The sequence below is a fragment of the Bos mutus genome, chromosome 8, assembly GCF_027580195.1.
Source record: "Bos mutus isolate GX-2022 chromosome 8, NWIPB_WYAK_1.1, whole genome shotgun sequence".
Classification (NCBI taxonomy): Eukaryota; Metazoa; Chordata; class Mammalia; order Artiodactyla; family Bovidae; genus Bos; species Bos mutus.
Genome location: NC_091624.1, coordinates 35590214 through 35611002, shown reverse-complemented (window position 1 = coordinate 35611002; position 20789 = coordinate 35590214). Strand labels below are relative to the sequence as shown.

The 20789-nt window shown below is 38.6% G+C and overlaps 1 protein-coding gene across 6 annotated transcripts in view; it reads right to left on the bottom strand.

The window, feature by feature from the left end:
- The window catches only part of KIF27 (kinesin family member 27), a 94093-nt gene extending 76910 nt beyond the window's left edge, over window positions 1-17183 (bottom strand). The window contains exons 1-3 of one of the 6 annotated variants that reach the window (XM_070375410.1): window positions 17027-17183; window positions 9481-9865; window positions 235-435 (exon numbers count right to left, since the gene is read on the bottom strand). In XM_070375410.1, the coding sequence (XP_070231511.1) occupies window positions 235-435; window positions 9481-9778 (499 nt within the window). In that variant the 5' untranslated portion in view covers window positions 9779-9865; window positions 17027-17183. Of the gene's footprint in view, window positions 1-234; window positions 436-847; window positions 970-9480; window positions 9866-12403; window positions 13145-16543; window positions 16934-17022 lie in introns of those variants that run through there. The other 5 variants (XM_070375411.1, XM_070375413.1, XM_070375412.1 and 2 more) reach the window with 5 other exon arrangements.
- Window positions 17184-20789: the final 3606 nt, after the last annotated feature.

The window sequence follows — 20789 nt, the reverse complement described above, 5'->3', positions numbered from 1 at the left end:
TATATTTTGAATTACAACTTAATAACTTTATCATACCAAGTGGTCTGAACTTCTACTTTTCACCTAGATGAATTAGCTGCTACTGATAATCAGTAAGTTACTCCATTTAAAAGTAAAAACAAATTAATTTTGTTTCTATGTCTATTTTTAAAGAATCCTTGGAAAATGTCCAGAAACTGAACTAGATCATATTCATTTGCTAATGAAGGCTATTAATTAAGTAGGCTACTTCACCTGTGTTTCCTTTTTCATCTTCTCGGATGTGAAGATCTTTTACTGATGTCTCCAATTCTAGAAGATCTCTTAGGTCTTCCTTGTATACTTCTATATAAGATACTTTTATATTAAAGTCAATGCTAGGCTTTCCAGAGATGTTTTGAAATATTTCTTGGATAGCACGAGGAATAATACCTTTTTGACCCTCCACAACTGAAGCTGAAAATTTAGAAAAAGAAAGCCCATCTGAAACTTAAGATATAAGAAAAGCTACAAGCAATAAATTTACAATCAGGGAGCTCAATCTAGAACTCTGTGACAACCTAGGGGGTGGGAATAGAGTGGGGAGAGTGGGAGGGAAATTCAAGAGGGAAGGGACATATGAATACTTATGGCTGATTCACACTGCTGTATGGCAGAAACCAACACAACACTGTAAAGCAATTATCTTCCCATTCAAAATAAATTTTTAAAAATTAAAAAAAATTACCATCAATAAATTTACTTTCTCAAATTTCTATTATAAATTTTTAAAAACCGTAACTATAAAATTCAGAAGCAAAAGTTTTCACATGCGTGCGCTTACTCAAACTTCATTCATGCATTCATTAGATATTTATATAGTACCTACTATGTGCCAGGCAGTATTCTAGGACCCCAGGAACCATCAGTGAACAAATCAGGGAAAAGATCCCTGCCCTTATGGAACTGTACTAGGAGAGACAGACAACAGCAAAAGAAGAATAAGTGAATTATATTGTATATTAAAAAGCATTAGGTATGCCTGGAGAAAAAAATACGGCAAGGTAAGGGGGACTGGAAGTGTAAGGGTATTTGGGTGGAAGGCGATTGCAACTTTAAACTGGAAAGTCATATTGTGGGCATCACAGAAAAGCTGATATTTGAGGAGAAACTTGAATGAGGTGGCAGAGGAGCCATGTATATATCTGAGTGTCCCAGACAGAACAGCAAGGGCAAATGTGCTAAAATAGTGTGATCCAGAAACAAAGGAAGCCAGTGTAAGCTGGAGCAGAGGGAGCAAGGGGAGACAGGCAGGGTACAAGGACAGAGAGGTGACAGAAATCAGAGCATGTAGGTGCCTGTAGACCACGATAGGTTTTAGGTCGTATTCTGAGTGACATGAGTCTCACTGGAGCAGAGCAGTAAGTTGGAATTTAAAAGAGACCACTCGATCATAGAAGGGCAGGGGTAGAAATGGAAGACCACTTAGGAGACCAGTGCACTAACCCAAGAATCTAGAGAGTTCAAGGGAGAGGAGGACATGATGGTGACACAAAGTTGGCAGCAGAGAAAGATGACAAGTGACCAGATTTCAGATTTATGTTGAAGGGAGAGCCATTAAGATTCCCTGACAGACTGGACGCAGAATGTGAGAGAAAGTGATGGACAATGAGAATGTGAGAGAAAGTGATGTACTTGGAGTCAAGGACAACTCCAAGGTTTTGTCTTGAGCAAGTGGAGCTGTCATCAACTGAGAAGGGGAAGAGTGTGTGTTGAGTTAGTTTAAGGGAAAAATGGCAGAAGTTCATTTTTTGATTTATTAAGTGTGAGATATCTATTAAGGATACAACTAAGAAGGGTGCAGTTGGATATACAAGATAAGAGTTCAAGACAGTAATCTGGACTGGAGGTTAAAAATTGGAAGTCAGGTAGCTACATATAGATGGTATTTAATATCATGGGGCTGGATGAGATCAAGAGGAAAAGCTGAGAGTCAGAAGAGAAGAGCACCAAAGACTGAGCTCTGGGCATTTAACCATTTGTGGGTTCACTTAAGAGGAACTACTAGCAAGAGAGTAGGAGGAAAACTATGAATGTGGTAACCTGAAATCCAAGTGAAGAGTATGTACCAAGTTTGCTGAAAGGCCAGTTTGACTGGAATGACCAACGAATTTAATAAAGTGAAGGTCATCTGTGATATCTTGACAACTTCCGTGTCAGATGGAGAGAACTGACACCGTGAGTCACAGATGAATGACACTTTCAAAGTTCTACTACACAGAGGAGCAGAAGTGGGGTGGTGGATGGCAGGTGGAGTGGGCAGAGAAGAGGGGAAGTGGGCAATGCTGTTAATTATTTTAAGATACAGTAAAGACTGAATTACCCAGCATTCTCTCAATTATTAACACTAGAATACTATTAAAATCACACTGTTGTAACTGATGAAACTGTATTCACAATGATCTGATCATTATGATTATTCACTGTTTAAAAGACCATGTGAGCAAAGATTTTTTTAAATTGATTATGCCCCATTTCCTCAAGGTGAGCAAATTGGTCCTCTAAAACACAATGACAATGTAAACTCAGGACAGCTTTTTTGGAGAACCATTAGTTTCAATAGTATCAAAAGTTGAAACCATAATCACTCTCTGATTCAGAGACAGTTCTATGGAAATACATGTACATACAACCAAATGTGTTACATAAGGACTAGCAAAGATGTCTTGTTTCTGCTTTATTGACTATGCCAAAGCCTTTGACTGTGTGGATCACAATAAACTGTGGAAAATTCTGAAAGAGATGGGAATACCAGACCACCTGACCTGCCTCCTGAGAAACCTATATGCAGGTCAGGAAGCAACAGTTAGAACTGGACATGGAACAACAGACTGTTTCCAAATTGGGAAAGGAGTATGTCAAGGCTGTATATTGTCACCCTGCTTATTTAACTTATATGCAGAGTACATCATGAGAAATGCTGGGCTGGAGGAAGCACAAGCTGGAATCAAGATTGCCGGGAGAAATATCAGTAACCTCAGATATGCAGATGACACCACCCTTATGGCAGAAAGTGAAGAAGAACTAAAGAACCTCTTGATGAAAGTAAAAGAGAGAGCGAGCAAGTTGGCTTAATGCTCAACATTCAGAAAACTAAGACCATGGCATCCGGTCCCATCATTTCATGGCCAATAGATGGGGAAACAGTGGAAACAGTGGCTGACTTTATTTTTCTGGGCTCCAAAATCACTGCAGATGGTGACTGCAGCCATGAAATTAAAAGACACTTACTCCTTGGAAGGAAAGTTATGACCAACCTAGACAGCATATTCGGAGAAGGCAATAGCAACCCACTCCAGTACTCTTGCCTGGAAAATCCCATGGGCGGATCCCATGGGCGGGCAGTCCATGGGGTCGCTACAAGTCGGACTCGACTAAGCGACTTCACTTTCACTTTTCACTTTCATGCACTGGAGAAGGAAATGGCAACCCACTCCAGTGTTCTTGCCTGGAGAATCCCAGGGACGGGGGCGCCTGGTGGGCTGCCGTCTATGGGGTTGCATAGAGTCAGACATGATTGAAGTGACTTAGCAGCAGCAGCAGCAGACAGCATATTAAAAAGCAGAGACATTACTTTGCCAACAAAGGTCCATCTAGTCAAGGCTATGGTTCTTCCTGTGGTCATCTATGGATGTGAGAGTTGGACTGTGAAGAAGGCTGAGCACCGAAGAATTGATGCTTTTGAACTGTGGTGTTGGAGAAGACTCTTGAGAGTCCGTTGGACTGCAAGAAGATCCACCCAATCCATTCTAAAGGAGATCAGTCCTGGCTGTTTATTGGAAGGACTGATGTTGAAGCTGAAACTCCAATACTTTGGCCACCTGATGCGAAGAGCTGACTCATTTGAAAAGAGCTGACTCATTTGACTCCCTGATGCAGGAGGAGAAGGGGACAACAGTGGATAAGGTGGTTGGATGGCATCACCGACTCAATGGACGTGAGTGTGGGTAAACTCTGGGAGTTGGTGATGGACAGGGAGGCCTGGCATCCTGCAGTTCATGGGGTCGCAAAGAGTCGGACACAACTGAGCAACAGAACTGAACTGAAAGATGTCTTGTAATTGAGAAAAAATTCCGAACACTAACAAATCCATTAGTAGGAGAATGGTTAACAATGGTATATCATGCATCTATTTTTAAACAGATATCTAAGATCCACAAAGTAGAAAAAGAAACTGCAGAGCAAATTTCACTTGGGTAAAAGAAAACATATATACATATCTATGTGAAGGGTACTTCTGAAAAATTCACAAAAAATGGTTACCTCTGGGGAGTTAGGACAGGGAGAAAAAAGAAAGGAAAACTTTCATAGTTGTAATACTTGAACTTTTACCTTCAGAAATACATATATAGTCTAAAAGTTTTAAATATAGATTATAAAAATAAACTAAAGATTCTGTACAGAATTGGAAAAAGCACAAAACAAAAATCTGACAACCAAATGACAAGACAACAAAAACCTAAATGATACTTATGTAACAGTTTAAGGCAAAAATAAAAGATTTAATAAAGAAACACTGAAAGCCCCAGGAATGCAACAGGCATAACTGGTGCCTATGAAGTTCAAAACAGACAGAGGTAGTAGAAACTAAGCCCAGGTTAGGTCAACTTATCTCACAGTCTGATGCACTAAAATATCTCTATTTAGACTATTTATTATAATCCAGGTAGACTATTTATTATTGTATTCCAAATGAATGGAATGCAACTCATTTATGTTAGCAAGAACCCTTTAAAAAATATATTGAAAATAAAATTAAATTAAAAAAAAAAACAAACAAAAAAATATATTGGTGTCATATTTCTTGACACTTAGCCAAAAAGCACATTTTGAAAAAAGCTTGAGCTTTTTTCCCCTGGTGGTTCAGAATCCACCTGCAGTGCGGGAGACCTGGCTTCGATCCCTGGGTAGGGAAGATCCCCTGGAACAGGAAAATGGCAACCCACTCCGGTATTCTTGCCTGGAGAATTCCATGGACAGAGGAGCCTGGTGGGCTATAGTCCATGGGGTCGCAAAGAGTTGGACACGACTGAGGAACTAACACCTTCACTTTCATGGAAAATACATTCCAAGCTACAAAAAAATGGCTTACAAATGAACCTTAAAAACAACGTGCTTCCAAGTTGAAGATTATCAATGTTCAGATTTTAGGCAACAGACATCCTGAAAACCTGAGCCAAATTAACCTGGACAGTCATTCACTTAATTCAAGATGCAAGACAGGGGAACTCCCTGGTGGTTCAGTGGTTAGGACTGCGCTTTCACTGCCCAGGGCACCACCAGAAAACCCGAAAAAGATGCAAGATCACCATCGTGTGGCAAGTGAAGGAAACTGCAGGTTTTTCCAATACAAGAAAGTGAAAATTCCTTCGAGAGCTTCCAGGAACTAGCCAATAGCACTATTTATAAACTCCAGCATTATATATGCATTCTAGCTTAGCCAGAATATGAGGCTGATCAGAAATAGCTCATTCATTTCCCATTTCAACAGATAACAAAGCACAGCAATTCAAAAGATGTATCAAAAAGCTGAATTACAAATAATATTTATAATTAAAGCTTCAAAATGTATTCTGGTAACTGAAAGATTACATGTTCAATGTCACACTTATATTCCTGAAACAGACTATTTCAGAAAGGAACTATAAAGTTTTATACTTCAACAGCCATCATTTAGCTTTTATACACTATTTAAAGAGTATGCAAATGAAAGTTTTTAGACATTATGCTTGGTAAAAGTTGGTAAATTCAAGGTTCTGAAAAGCAGGAAAATGAGTGTGACTTTCAATAAGTATTACACTGAAAAATAACAGATTTTCATTTTACCCCAGTGCCTAACATGGTACCCTGTGCTGTGCTTAGTTGCTTAGTCCTGTCCGATTCTTTGCGACCCCATGGACTATATAACCCTCCAGGCTCCTCTGTCCATGGGGATTCTCCAGACAAGAATACTGGAGTAGGTTGCCATCCCCTCCTCCAGGGGATCTTCACAACCCAGGAATTGAATCCAGGTGTCCCACATTGCAGGCGGATTCTTTACCATCTGAGCCACCAGGGAAGCCCTGCTGCTGCTGCTGCTGCTGCTAAGTCGCTTCAGTCGTGTCCGACTCTATGCGACCCCATAGACGGCAGCCCACCAGGCTCCGCCATCCCTGGAATTCTCTAGGCAAGATCACTGGAGTGGGTTGCCATTTCCTTCTCCAATGCATGAAACTGAAAAGTGAAAGTGAAGTCGCTCAGTTGTGTCCGACCCTCAGCGACCCCATGGACTGCAGCCTACCAGGCTCCTCCGCCCACGGGGTTTTCCAGGCAAGAGTACTGGAGTGGGGTGCCATCGCCTTCTCCGTGGCAAGCCCTAGCCACTGCAAATGCAATCATTTATTGGAGAAAAAAACAACATTATTTGCATGGTCAATAATCAAACAGTAGATGGCTGACCTAGAATTGGTGTTCTATAGGTAGCCTGGGAAACTGAAAATGCTATTTTCACAAATACATCAAGAAATGCAACTTCAAACAAAGTGTAATTTTTCACCTACCAGATCGTGAGAGAAATATTTTGAATTTATGAGTTCCTGTGATTGGCAAGAATAGAGAAAATAAATGGCTTTCATATATTGGTAGTGGAAATATACACAGGTACAGTCTTTTTGGAGGATAATTTGTCACTATTCACATTTTAAATGTGCACACACATAGCACTAGTGGTAAAGAACCGGCCTGACAATGCAGGAGACATGAGAGAGGTAGGTTTGATCCCTGGGTTGGGAAGATTCCCTGGAAGAGGGCATGGCAAACCACTCTAGTATTACTGCCTGGAAAATCCCATGGACAGAGGAGCCTGGCAGTATGCAGTCCATAGGGTCGCACAGAATTGGACACGACTGAAGCAAATTAGCACACACCCATTACTCAACAAATTTACTTTTAGGAATCTATTCTACAGAAATACTAGCACATGGATCCAAAGTTAAATGTAACAAGATACACACTGCAATGTTTTTGGGGGGCACCTAGAAGCTTGTGGGATCTAAGTTCCCTGACCAGGGACTGAACCTGGGCCATGGTGGTGAAAACACCAAATCATAAGCACTAGACCACCAGGAAACCCCTTGCAACTTTTTATAACAGTAAAAATCAAACCTAATTATTAATACTGTCCCTTAATGCTGGAATGGATGAACTATGATCCATTTAAACGATGGAATATTATATGTGCAGTCAAAAAAAAAGTTGAAATTCTATGACCTAAATGGGAAAAAAATGAAATGATACTTTATACTGTTAAATGAAAAAAGAAAGTTATAGAATTATAGGTATAAAATACCTCATTAAATAGACAAATAACAACAAAAAACAAAAACTACATGTATGAATACTTGTAATAAGCCTAGAAAATGTCTAGAGGACTCTAGACAGCAATGTACACAGCAAGGTGTTATTTCCTAGGAATGAAAGAAGCTTTCATTTGTTCAATTTGATTTCTTAAGCATCATATGCAATTCTTTTTACAATGAACATTAATTTTTTTAACTGGGGGGGAATAAAAAACTGTTCCTAATGGTGATATTTCTTCTGGAATGAAGTATTTTAGACCAATTAAAATGTTTTAGGACAATATATAACTTTAATAACTTTTTCCCTTAAGGAATTAAAATTGGATTCATGGCCTTTTAAAAAACAATTTAGCTGTATGTCACCAAGCTGTGAAAATTTTATAACTCTTATTAGTATAAGGCATATACTGAGTCTTTTTTTTTTAATATACTGAGTCTTAAAGAACATAAAACATTTGCCAATCAAAAAAAAACAAAGCTAAGTCCTCAAGAAAACCCACAACTTGTAGTAGAAAAAAAATTGAATTATTTATCATGAGACCCTAAAATAATCTAGTATCTTTAATCTCTTAATTGTACATCACTGTGATTCTAAAAAACGGGAAGGGGTAGGAGATATTGGGCACTTATGACTCCTCCATTTAATCTTGGAATAAGAGCTTCACTGGACAACACAGCTGCCCTCTAACTCTCCCTACCAGTTCCTGCTTATAAAAAGAGATGTTCCTGAAAGTCAAGTATTTAAGTGTTTGAGAAGCATCAAAGCAAACACACTGATAATCATTACACATAGACAGAATATTAACAATAATTTTAGACTATGATACATATGCACAACATTCAAAGTTTGTTTTTAGTGGGGGAAAACAAAAACCAATAGAGTAAACGATCTTAGCAGAGAACCTAGCTTTCAATCTCAGCTCCATTACCAGCCACCTAACTGAACAAGCCCTTCATTGCTCTTTGGCTGGAGCCAAAGAAAGAAAGAGAAACTATTTTCAAGGTTCCTTCCAGCTCTAAAGAAAATCCTATGATCCCACCTTTCTCAACTAGAATTACAAACAAGAGAATTTCTATCCAAAAATATTCAGTTCTAAAAGTAAAAATTTGCTTATACATGAGGTGATGGATATGTTAACTGGATGGGAGGAATCCTTTCATAATGTATACATTTATCTAATAATGATGCTGTACACTTTAAATATTTTACAACTGTATTTGTCAATTATACCTCAATAAAGCTAGAAAAATAAAATAGAAATCTGGCTAGAAAATGTTTAAAAAACACTTTACATAATACATTTCTCCTACTGCCCCTAAGTCTTGTACACTTTAAATATTTCACAACTGTATTTGTCAATTACACCTCATTAAAGCTAGAAAAATAAAATCGAAATCTGGCTAGAAAATGTTTAAAAACACTTTACATAATACGTTTCTTCTACTGCCTCTATGTCTTAGTTGCAGGACTCTCAACATTTATAATACTAAAAGATGCAAAATCTGATCATGTTAACTCATTTCTCTCTTATTTTAAATTCTGTTCAAAACGAGAACGTGTTGCCAGAGGCCAGGGTTGGGAGGTGGCGAAATGGGTGAAGGTGCTCAAAAGGTAAAAACTATGAGATAATTAAGTTCTGGGGATGTAATGTACAGCATGGTGACTATACTTAACAATATGTATTGTATATTTGAAAACTGTTAACACAGTAGAACTTAAAAGTTCATATCACAAGAAAAACATGTAATTACGTGAGGTGACTAATGTTAAGCTATATCATTCTGCAATATATAGGTATACCAAATCATTATGCTATATACTTTGGACTAACACCATGTTACAAGTCAATTATATCTCAAAACTGTGAAAAAATGACAAAGAGCTGAACACTGAATATTGTCTTAAAGGTCTTTTCTCAAGCAAATATAATGATGAATTAAACTGTTTAATGAAACTTCAATATTGAAAAACAAATCTTTCAAAAATGATCTTATGAATACATCTAATTATCCTATTCATTATTTCATTCAATCAATATGCTAAGCACCCACTATGTGTCGGGCACTGTAGTATTTCAACTTCTTTCTACTATCTAAAATAAAAGTCAGAGTACGAGAATCTTACCAACATGGCCTCCTCCGATGGTGTATGTCTTCCCAGATCCAGTCTGTCCATAGGCAAAAACAGTTGCATTATAGCCCTCAATGAGTGACAACACTAATGGCTTTATACAGGTATTATAAACTTCATCTTGAGTGGAATTTTTGCCAAAAACAAAATCAAAAGTAAAGATTCTATCTCTCCCAATGATAATTTGTTGGGTGTTTGGAATAACTCTCACACAAGCTTGATGATTATGAAGAACTTCTTTGCACAGCAGAGGTCTAATTCTTATAGCAACTTTAACTGGTATTTCTTCCATGGCAGCTTAGATTTTACTAAATAGATTTTCTACTTAATATCCATCATCTAGTGTGAGACACATCCATTTTACGTAAGATCTGGACCCCTGTGTATCAAAATAAAAACAAAATTTAGTTATTGACTCTTCTTTCCTAATACACTAACTATCTTCTAAAGCAAAGTCAATTAGAGCAGGCTTTATTCCAATATAAGATAGCTACAAAGAGTAAATCTGTCTAGAAAAAGTATACCTATATAATTTATAAATGAAACAATACAATGTCCAGCTTTGCAGCAAAATAATTTAGGGGGTGGGAGCCATGAGTTAGTAAATGATAAAGCAAAGTGATAAGTGAATGGGATTCAATCATGCCATTCTTTCTATAACGGTTAATATGTTTCCCAGCTCATTTATTTAAATATTGAATAACTGGGGAGTTAGAAACATACAGCAAGGAAATAACTGGTAATTGTACATATGTACACAAGTAGTACAAAGCAAACCCTTATATTAGACTTCACAGCTATGTACTGAAAAATAACATCTCCCCTTTGTCACAAATGTTAGAAATTAATCCATGAAAACAGTTTAAAGGATTTCTATAAATCAATGTAAATTTTAAATGAAACTTTTTATTCAAAGATAACCAAAACTAACAGAAAAACTGTTGTTTCATTCATAAATTATGTGGTACTTTTTCTAAAATTCCCTGGTAGGATTAATACACTAAAAATTAAATTGGTAGCTATATTTACAATGAACCTGAAAAATAAATTAAGAAAACAATTCCATTTACAATAACATTAGAAAGAATCAAATGCTCAGGAATATATTTAATAAAAGACATGTAAAACTTACACTCTGAAAACTACAAAATATTGTTGAAACTAAAGAAGAGATAAATAAATGGAAAAACATCTCCTGTTCATGAACTGGAAAGCTTAAAATGGCAATATTCCTCAAACTGCTCTCAAGATTAAACAGAATGCCTATCAAAATCCAAGCTGACTTCTTTGTAGAAATTGAAAAGCTGATTCTAAATTCAAGGAACACAGAATAGCAAATACAATACTGAAAAAGGACAAAGTTGGAGGATATACTTCCCCAATTTCATAACCAGGCAACAGTAATCAAGACAGTATGGTACAGGAACAAAAACAGAAATATAGATCAATAATTGGATAAACTGCTCAGAGATAAACTCACCCACCTATGGTCACCTAATTTCTATGACAAAGAGGGCAAAGACATACAATGGAGAAAGACAGACTCTTCAATAAGTGGTGAGGGGAAAACTGGACATCTAATGTAAAAGAATGAAATTACAACACTCCCTAACACCATACACAAAAATAAACTCAAAATGGATTAAAGACCTAACTCTTAGAGAAAAACATAGGCAGAACACTCTGACATAAATCACAGTAAGATCTTTTCTGACTCACCTCCCAGAGTAATAAAAATAAAGAAATGAGACCTAATTAAACTTAAAAGCTTTTTGCATAGCAAAAGAAACCATAAACAAGACAAAAAAACAACCCATAGAAAGGGAGGAAAGTATTTGCAAGTGAAGCAACTGACAAAGGATTAATCTTGAAAACTGTATACAAACGGCTCCTGTAACTCAATTAAAAAAAAAAAAAAAAAAAACACAACCCAACCAAAAAAATGGGCAGAAGATTTAAATAAACATTTCTCCAAGGAAGATATACAGATGGCTAAAAAACACAGAAAAGATGCTAAATATCACTAATTAGGGAAGTGCAAATCAAATAAAAACTACAACAAGGTATCACCTCACACTGTCAGAATGGCCATCATCAAAAAATCTACAAACAATAAATGCTGGAGAGGGTGTGAAGAAAAAGAGAATGCTCTTACACTGTTGGTGGGAATGTAAATTGATATGGTCACTATGGAGAACAGTATGGAGGTTCCTTAAAAAACTAAAAACAGAAGTACCATACTTGATCCAGCAATCCCACCCTGGGCATACACTTGGACAAAACCATAATTCAAAACGATATATGCACCCCAATGTTCACTGCAGCACTATTTACAACAGCCAGGATATGGAAGCAATCTAAATGTTCATCAACAGAGGAATGGATAAGAAGATACGGTACATACAAAATACAATGAAATATTACTCAGACATAAAAAGGAACAAAATTGGGACATTTCCATAGATGTGTATGGACCTAGAGACCTATAGAGTGAAGCAAGTCAGAAAAATAAATATCATGTATTAATACATATATGTGGAATCTGAAAAAATTGGTATAGACAATCTTATTTACAAAGCAGAAATAGAGACACAGACAGAACAAACATATAGATACCAGTGGGAAGAGGGGTGTGTGGGATGAATTGGGAGACTGAGATTGTGATTGACATATATACACTATTGAAACTATGTATAAAATAGATAGTTAATGAGACCCTACTGTACAGCACAAGGAACTCTACTCAATGATCTGTGGTGACCAAAATGGAAAAGGAAACTAAAAATGAGGGGATATATGGCTTCCTTGATGGCTCAGTGGTAAAAAATCTGCCTGTAATGCAAGAGATATGAGTTCAATCCCTGAGTTGAGAAGATCTCCTGGAGAAGGAACTGGCAACCCACTCCAGTATTCTCACCTAGGAAATCCCATGGGCAGAGGAGTTTGGCAGGCTACAGTCCACTGGGTCACAAAAGGGTTGGACACAATGTAGTGACTAAACAACAAAACAGCTGATTCATTTTGCTGTACAGGAGAAACTAATACAACATTGTAAAGCAAGTATATACTACAAAAGCCTTAAAAGAAAACACAAGGGTAATTCATTGTTGAATTGAATTTAGCAATGGTTTCTCATTTATGTCACCAAAAGCAAAAGCAATAGCAAGAAGTGGTAAAAGGAAAAGTAGATAAAATGAACTCAATCAAATTAAAAGTTTGTACCCCAAAGGATACTACCAAGAAAATGAAAAGATAGCCACACTATTCACAACAATCAAGACATGGAAATAACCCAAATGTTCATCAACAGATAAATGGATAAAGAAGATGTGGTATGTATAGACAATGGAATACTACTCAGCCATAAAAAAGGAAAATAATACCATTTGCAGCAACACAGATAGACTTAGAGATTATCATACAAAATGAAGTCAGTTAGAAAAATACAAGTACATATGGTATCACTTGTATGTGGAATCTAAAATATGACACAAATTAACTCATCTACAAAACAAAGACTCATAGACATAGAGAACAGATCTGCAGTTGTCAAGGTGGAGAGAGGATGAGGGAAGAACAGAGTGGGAGTTTAAGGGTTGCTGCTGCTGCTGCTGAGTCGCTTCAGTCGTGTCCGACTCTGTGCGACCCCGTAGACGTCAGCCCACCAGGCTCCCCCGTCCCTGGGATTCTCCAGGCAAGAACACTGGAGTGGGTTGCCATTTCCTTCTCCAATGCATGAAAGTGAAAAGTCAAAGTGAAGTCACTCATTCATGCCCGACTCTTCGCAACCCCATGGACTGCAGCCTACCAGGCTCCTCCGTCCATGGGATTTTCCAGGCAAGAGTACTGGAGTGGGGTGCCATTGCCTTCTCCAGTTTAGGGTTAGTAGATGCAAACTATTATATATAGAATGGATGAACAACAAGGTCCTACTGTATAGCACTGTAACTGTATTCAATATCCTGTGATAAATCATAATGGAAAAGAAAGTGTGTGTGTGTGTGTGTGTGTGTATATATATATATCTGAATCACTTTGCTATATAGCAGAAATTAACATAACACTGTAAATCAACTATACTCCAATAAAAATTTTAAAAAGGAATATAAAAAAAATACAATATTGATAACAGAAAAAAAAAAGTGAAAAGAATTTAATGTTACTGTTGTTTAGTCGCCCAGTCATGTCTGACTCTTCTGTGACCCCATGAATTGGGATTCTCCAGGAAAAGAATACTGGATTGAGTTGCCATTTCTTTCTCCAAGAGATCTTCTTGACCCAGGGGTCGAACCTGCATCTCCTGCATTGGCAGGAGATCCTATACTGCTGAGCCACAGGAGAAAATACTTGCAAGTCATATATCTAATAACCATTTGTGTCTAGAATATATAAAGAACTATTACAATTCAGAAGGAAAAAAAAAAAACCAAATTTAAAAGTGGGCAAAAGATCTGAAAAGAGAGTTTTTCAACGATGATATAAAAATGCCCAGGGGGCTTCCCTGGTGGTCCAGTGGTTAAGAATCTGCCTTGGAATGCAAGGTACTCGGGTTCAATCCCTGGTCCAGGAAGATTCCACATGCTGCGGGGCAACTAGGCCCATGTGCCACAATTACTGAGCCCTTGGCCTAGAGCCCACAAGAGAAGCCACCGCAATGAGAAGCCCTTGCACTACAACAAAGAGTAAGTAGCCCCAGCTCACCGCAACTAGAGAAATCCAGGGCAAATCAACAAAGACCAAGCAGAAAATAAATAATAAATAAATAAAATTATGTAGTGTAGTGGTTAGTTGCTCAGTCATGTCCGACTCTTTGAGATCCCAAGGACTGTAGCCCACCAGGCTCCTCCGTCCATGGAATTTTCCCGGCAAGAATATCGGAGCAGGTTGCTGTTCTCTTCTCCAGGGGATCTTCCCTACCCAGGGATCAAACCTGGATCTCCAGTTTTGCGGGCAGATTCTTTACCATCTCAGTGACCAGGAAGACCATAATAAATAAATTTTATTTATATAAAATTATATATATATAAACACAATCAGATATCACTTTATACCCACTGACATAGCTATAAAAAAGATCACGTAAGTGTTGGCAAGAAGGTAGAGAATATGGAACCCTTATGGGAATACACCGGAGAAGGCAATGGCACCCCACTCCAGAACTCTTGCCTGGAAAACCCCATGGACGGAGGAGCCTGGTGGGCTGCAGTCCACGGTGTCTCGAAGAGTAGGACACGACTGAGCGACTTCACTTTCACTTTTCACTTTCATGCATTGGAGAAGGAAATGGCACTCCACTCCAGTGTTCTTGCCTGGAGAATCCCAGGGACAGGGGAGACTGGTGGGCTGCCGTCTACGGGGTCACACAGAGTCAGACACGACTGAAGTGACTTAGCATAGCATGGGAATACCAATGATACAGCCGCTTTGGAATAGTCTGTGTGAGTGTGCAAAGTTGCTTCAATTGTGTTTGGCTCTTTTCGACTCCATGGACTGTAGCCTGCCAGGCTCCTCTGTCCATGAGATTCTCCAGGCAAGAATACTGGAGTCGGTTGCCATGCCCTCTCCAGTGGGAACAGGCTGGCGCTCAAAATGTTAAACACACAGTTATCACTTCACCCAGCAATGCTACTCTCAAGTGTATTTCCCAAAGAAACAAAAACATATGTTGACATAAAAAGTTGTAAAAGAATGTTCACAGTCTTGTTCCTATAAAAGAGAAAAAGGAAGTAACAAACAAGTTATCTATGTTTAAATGCAGATGAAAAGTAATCAATTTGGGGTGGGGCTGAGCCCTATGGAGAAGGGCTTTCTAGTAACTGAGCAGACTAATGGACTAAAATAATATTTTCAGCACTACATGCAATGAAAATGCTAATTAAGACACATTTAGTATTCACTAGCCTTTAAAAAGAACTCTGCAGTAGTACTGTGCATTTATAATTCGGTGAGTGGACAGTCTGAAAAGGATCACAGTAACAAAAAAACATTTACATCACTGTACTAAGAGCCCAATGAGAGTTAAAATAGCCCAGCTCCCTTGGGCTATAAAATCCCAAAACAGAGTCAACAAACTATCCTTAATGGCCAAAGAGATGCACTTAACCTTGGCAGTTTTAATCATTCTAGTCAAATTCTGCACTGAAAAAACAAATACTCATAAATATGGTGAATCTTTTCTTGGATAATAAAGGACTATAGAACATTTGGTATTGGAAAATTTTCCAAAGAAACTACAGGGATGTAGTATGATTTAGTTCTTCCAAATGTCTCTGAACACCTATATTAGGAGTTTTTATCACACAGATTAGTTTTTTTTAATACCATCACATTAAAACAAAACAGTCTATGTTAAGCTAAACCTAACTACTTCCAATAAAATTGCTAATAAAAGGTACAAGTGTAATTGAGATGTTTTCACTTTATTGATTTTTTAAATAGGAGTATCTATAAACAATCTGAATCTAAAGGCCACAGAAATCCACCTACTATAATCACTAAAAACCAATAAAGGCCCATAAAATATAGCTAGCCCAAAAAAAAAAAAAAAAATCAGTATAAAAGAATTTATTTTTCTTTTTTTTAAAAATCCATAGTACTCATACTTCTTTAGATACTGATCAAATACAGCCATCAGAAGCATATATATTATCTCACCAATAAATCTGAAGAAAGGTAAAATATGATTGGCTGGTGATATTTACGCACACTCAATGGAGTTCTGAAATATGAGCAAAGGAAGGAGAAATGTTTGATTACTGATGCCGTTACTGATTAGAAAAGTGTCTCCAAATACCGTAGTCATCTTGTGCCTCTGGCTTTTCAACAGTAGTGATTATCTAGAAATTGTAGTTTGTAAGTAATAAATTTTTTCGTAAGAAACTTTCTGGCAAATGAGTAGTGAGTCTCATAAGGATCTCAGAAAAGGCCGCAAATGCGTAAAGAACTAGACGAAGAAGACAGGAAGCAAAGATAGGGAAACTACGAAGCTTTTCAAACTGGGAGGGGGCGAAGTTTTCTTTTAAAAAATGTTTCAAAGAAAGAATTTGGGCACCCTTACTCTCTCAAGTATCTCCTGCTGTAAGGGAGAGGGCTTTCAGACTTCTGCAGAGCTTAGAATGCAGCAAAGTTCCAACAATGGAAAAAAGGAGGCCTGTGACAAAACGAAACCCCCAAGGAGAGTGGGCCTTTCCCGTCCCTCTTCAGATCCCACAGCTGGAAGTATGAACACAAGATAATACACAAGATCCCCCCGGCTCGGTCCGGGGTTCCCGCGCGTCCCTATTCCTCAAGCCCCTCTATCTCACGGGGCACCCAAGTTCCCCGGCCACTCGCCGGGGGACCCCAACAACGACCTCAGGCCCCTCGGGCGCCCTCCTCCGTCCTGCTGACGCCCCAGCCGCCCACCCCGCCAGCCAAGCCTCGGCGGGTCCCAGTCCCTCTCCTCCCAACGGCCTGCCGAGGACGCCGGCGCAGAGGACGCGCTGTCGCCGCACCAGACCCGGACCTCCAGCCCGGCCCGGACCGCCTGCCACTCACAGACCGGTTCGAGAAAGCCCGTCTCAGGCGGCCAGCGCAGCGCAGGACTTCTCGGCTTCACTTCACTCGGCCGCGCCGCCGCTACCGCCGCTGCCCGCGCCTTTTGTTGTTATGGGTTCTCCCGGCAACCGGCGAAGCTCGTGCTGACGTGCCCCCGCCCGTCAGGGCGACGGCGGCTCCCGGGCCCCACCCCTGTCTCCCAAGCTCCGCTCCTGGACCCGCCCCGTGAGGGAGGAGCCAAGAACCGGCCGCCTCCCAGATTCACTCCAAAGTAAAACCCACTGAACCCTCTCATAGTGATCAGGCAAAGTAACCCTCCACGAGTTTATAAGGTGATTATGAGAAAGATTCACATTGCTTTCAGTATTTTAGCTACCAATTCTGTTTATTTTTATTGAAGTTAAGTTCATAAAATGAACCATTTTATTTATTTATTTTTGTATATAAACACTTTTAAAATGGAAGAAAGAAAAGCATACAATTCTATCTGAACTAAATTAAATACATTTTTAAAAATTTACCAGAATACATTTATTCATAAAATAACATTTGTATGGCTTATGAAATTCATCTTATGAAATTCTTTGATATCATTTCACGTATTTCAATAAACTGAGGAGAAAGTTTTTTTTTTTTTTTTTTTCATGTTTCAATGCCATTCTCCCAAATCTTCCCACCCTCTCCCTCTCCCACAGAGTCCATAAGACTGTTCTATACATCAGTGTCTCTTTTGCTGTCTCGTATACAGGGTTATCGTTACCATCTTTCTAAATTCCATATATATGCGTTAGTATACTGTATTGGTGTTTTTCCTTCTGGCTTACTTCACTCCCACTGTTGGTGGGAATGCAAACTAGTACAGCCACTATGGAGAACAGTGTGGAGATTCCTTAAAAAACTGGAAATAGAACTGCCTTATGATCCAGCAATCCCACTGCTGGGCATACACACTGAGGAAACCAGAAGGGAAAGAGACACGTGTACCCCAATGTTCATCGCAGCACTGTTTATAATAGCCAGGACATGGAAGCAACCTAGATGTCCATCAGCAGATGAATGGATAAGAAAGCTGTGGTACATATACACAATGGAGTATTACTCAGCCATTAAAAAGAATACATTTCAATCAGTTCTAATGAGGTGGATGAAACTGGAGCCTATTATACAAAATGAACCATTTTAAGGTGTATAATTCAATGGCATTTTAGACATTCACAGTGTTGTACAACCATCACCTCTATTTCCAAAACATTTTCATCATTCCAAAAGGAAAACCCCATACTGGTTAGCAATACTCCTCCTATTCCTCTCTCCCCTAGTCACTGGAGACCACTAATCACCTTTCTAAGGATTTACCTGATTTGGGCATTTCATAGTCGTAGAATCATACAATTTGTGGCCTTGTGCTGGCTCTTTTTTTTTTTTAAAAACAATTCCCAGGTTTACTCCTGTAGTAGCAAGTATCAGGACTTTTGTTCCTTATTGTGGCTGAATAATATTCCGTCATGAGGACATACTACATTTTATGTATCCATTTATCAATTAATGGACACGTGGTTTATTTCCACTTCAGGAATACTATAAATGATTCTGCTATGAACATGATACACAGGTATCTGTTTAATGTCTTTCAGTTCTTTAAGGTATAGACCTCACAATAAGAGGTGAGGTCTTAAGAGGCCTCTTAAGACCTTCTCTCTCAAGAGGCTGTAAGAGTGACCCAGAGAGTCTAGGGAAATGGCACCAAGTGGAAAATGGCCTTCTGGTTGGACACGACTTGGGGAGGAAGCTGTCTGTATCTCTAGCCTGAAGCAAAGTAATTGAATGGCAGTACAGGGAGGGCCCTGGAGTGGAACAGCCTACACTACCACCATTTGTTAGGGTAAGAACCTGTGATTTTCCTGTTTTCCATCTTGCCCTCACAAATCCATCCTGTACACCTGCTATGCAGGACACAAACCTGACCACACATCTGCCTTTTGCCTATACTGTTTTTGCAATGTTATGGAGAATATTACTACTTAGCAGCTGGAATGAGAAATCCATGTATGAAGAGGCACAATTTTGCTGAGAAGATGCTTTGTTAGCCTACACCCAGGAGGAAGTTATGGAGAAGGCAATGGCACCCCACTCCAGTACTCTTGCCTGGAAAATCCCATGGATGGAGGAGTCTGATAGGCTGTAGTCCATGGGGTCGCTAAGAGTCGGACACAACTGAGCGACTTCACTTTCACTTTTCACTTTACTGCATTGGAGAAGGAAATGGCAACCCACTCCAGTGGTCTTGCCTGGAGAATCCCAGGGATGGGGAGCCTGGTGGGCTGCCGTCTATGGGATTGCACAGAGTCGGACTCGACTGAAGTGACTTAGCAGCAGTTAGCAGGAGGAAGTTAAGCCTCCTGAGAGTGACTTGGTAGGTATTCGGGCTTCAGAGAAGAGGATGGTGATGCTCATATGAACCTAGAGAGGAATTATTTGACTGTTCTTGAGAAGGAATGAGAAAGACTTGGAGGAAGCCTGAGATGTCAGGAAGAGGCTGAGAGGATGAATCAGACAGGAAGGAAAGGCTAGCTGATAAAGGAATTCCAGGGAGAACAGACATGGCTAAAGGGGATCTTTAGGTTGTATAACCCCTTCCTCACTCTCCCCTGCAAAATATTCAGTGAAGTCTACATTACTAACCAAAGTATTTGTGACACAAATTGTTTGTAACAACTTGAAGATCTGCCAGCCTCTAAGTCAAGTCTGGTGTTGGACAAAAACCACATGAACCTAGAAGGCAGAGAAGAAAGCTGAAATCTGGCTTACATGTCAATGATGTTTTACTTCACTAATAAACCAAAGCAATGTAAATTAAAATAATAAACCATTTTACCTATAAAATTGGTAACAACTTTTTATAAGTAACAGGCAAGCATTCAATGAGACAGACTTTTTTTTAAACCTTTTGACTACGCCACATGACTGCCCTACTCGACTTGTGTGATCTTAGTCCCCGCCAGGGATCAAACCCATGTCCCCTGCATTGGCAGTGAGCAGTCTTAACCACTGAACCACCAGGGAAGTCCCCAAGATGGATTTTTATACATAATCCCACCTCTTGTCATTTCTCCAAAGAAAATAAAAATATAAATAATCATGCAGAAGGGTATTCATTATGGTATTATGTGTAACAGCAAAAACTTTGAATCAGTTACATGTATGTTCAAGGAAAGGTATCCCTAAATTAACAATAGTACATTATAAAAGAGAATGTTATGTACATATTGAAATTCAATTTTACAAGAATTTGATATAGGAAAATGCCTACAAATTAAGCATATAAAATACTATCTAGTGTTCTCATCTGAAGAATTGGAATAGAAGTCATCCCTACTTCATAGAATTGTTGTAAAGTTTGAAAGGTGGAACTAATTGTAAAGCAAGGACTCAAAAATTATTAGGTACCTAGAATAATGGTGGCATTTTTCTCAAACTTGTTCAGGGGAGAAACACACACATATATATACATATATAAAAACAAGAAATAGTTAAAATGTTCAACAAAGTTCATCAAAATAACCATCATTAAAACTGAGTTAAAGGTCATTTTATAATTTAATCAACTAGGGTCTTGATTCAATGAACAAAACCCAATTCTGGAATACTTAAGAAAAAAAAAGACTTCATTGAAAAGTGTATCACTAAAATGCTTTATGTTACAAGTAGTGGCAATGCCAAGTCATATCTTGACTTTATATTTCAGTTCATATAACTTGAAATGAAAT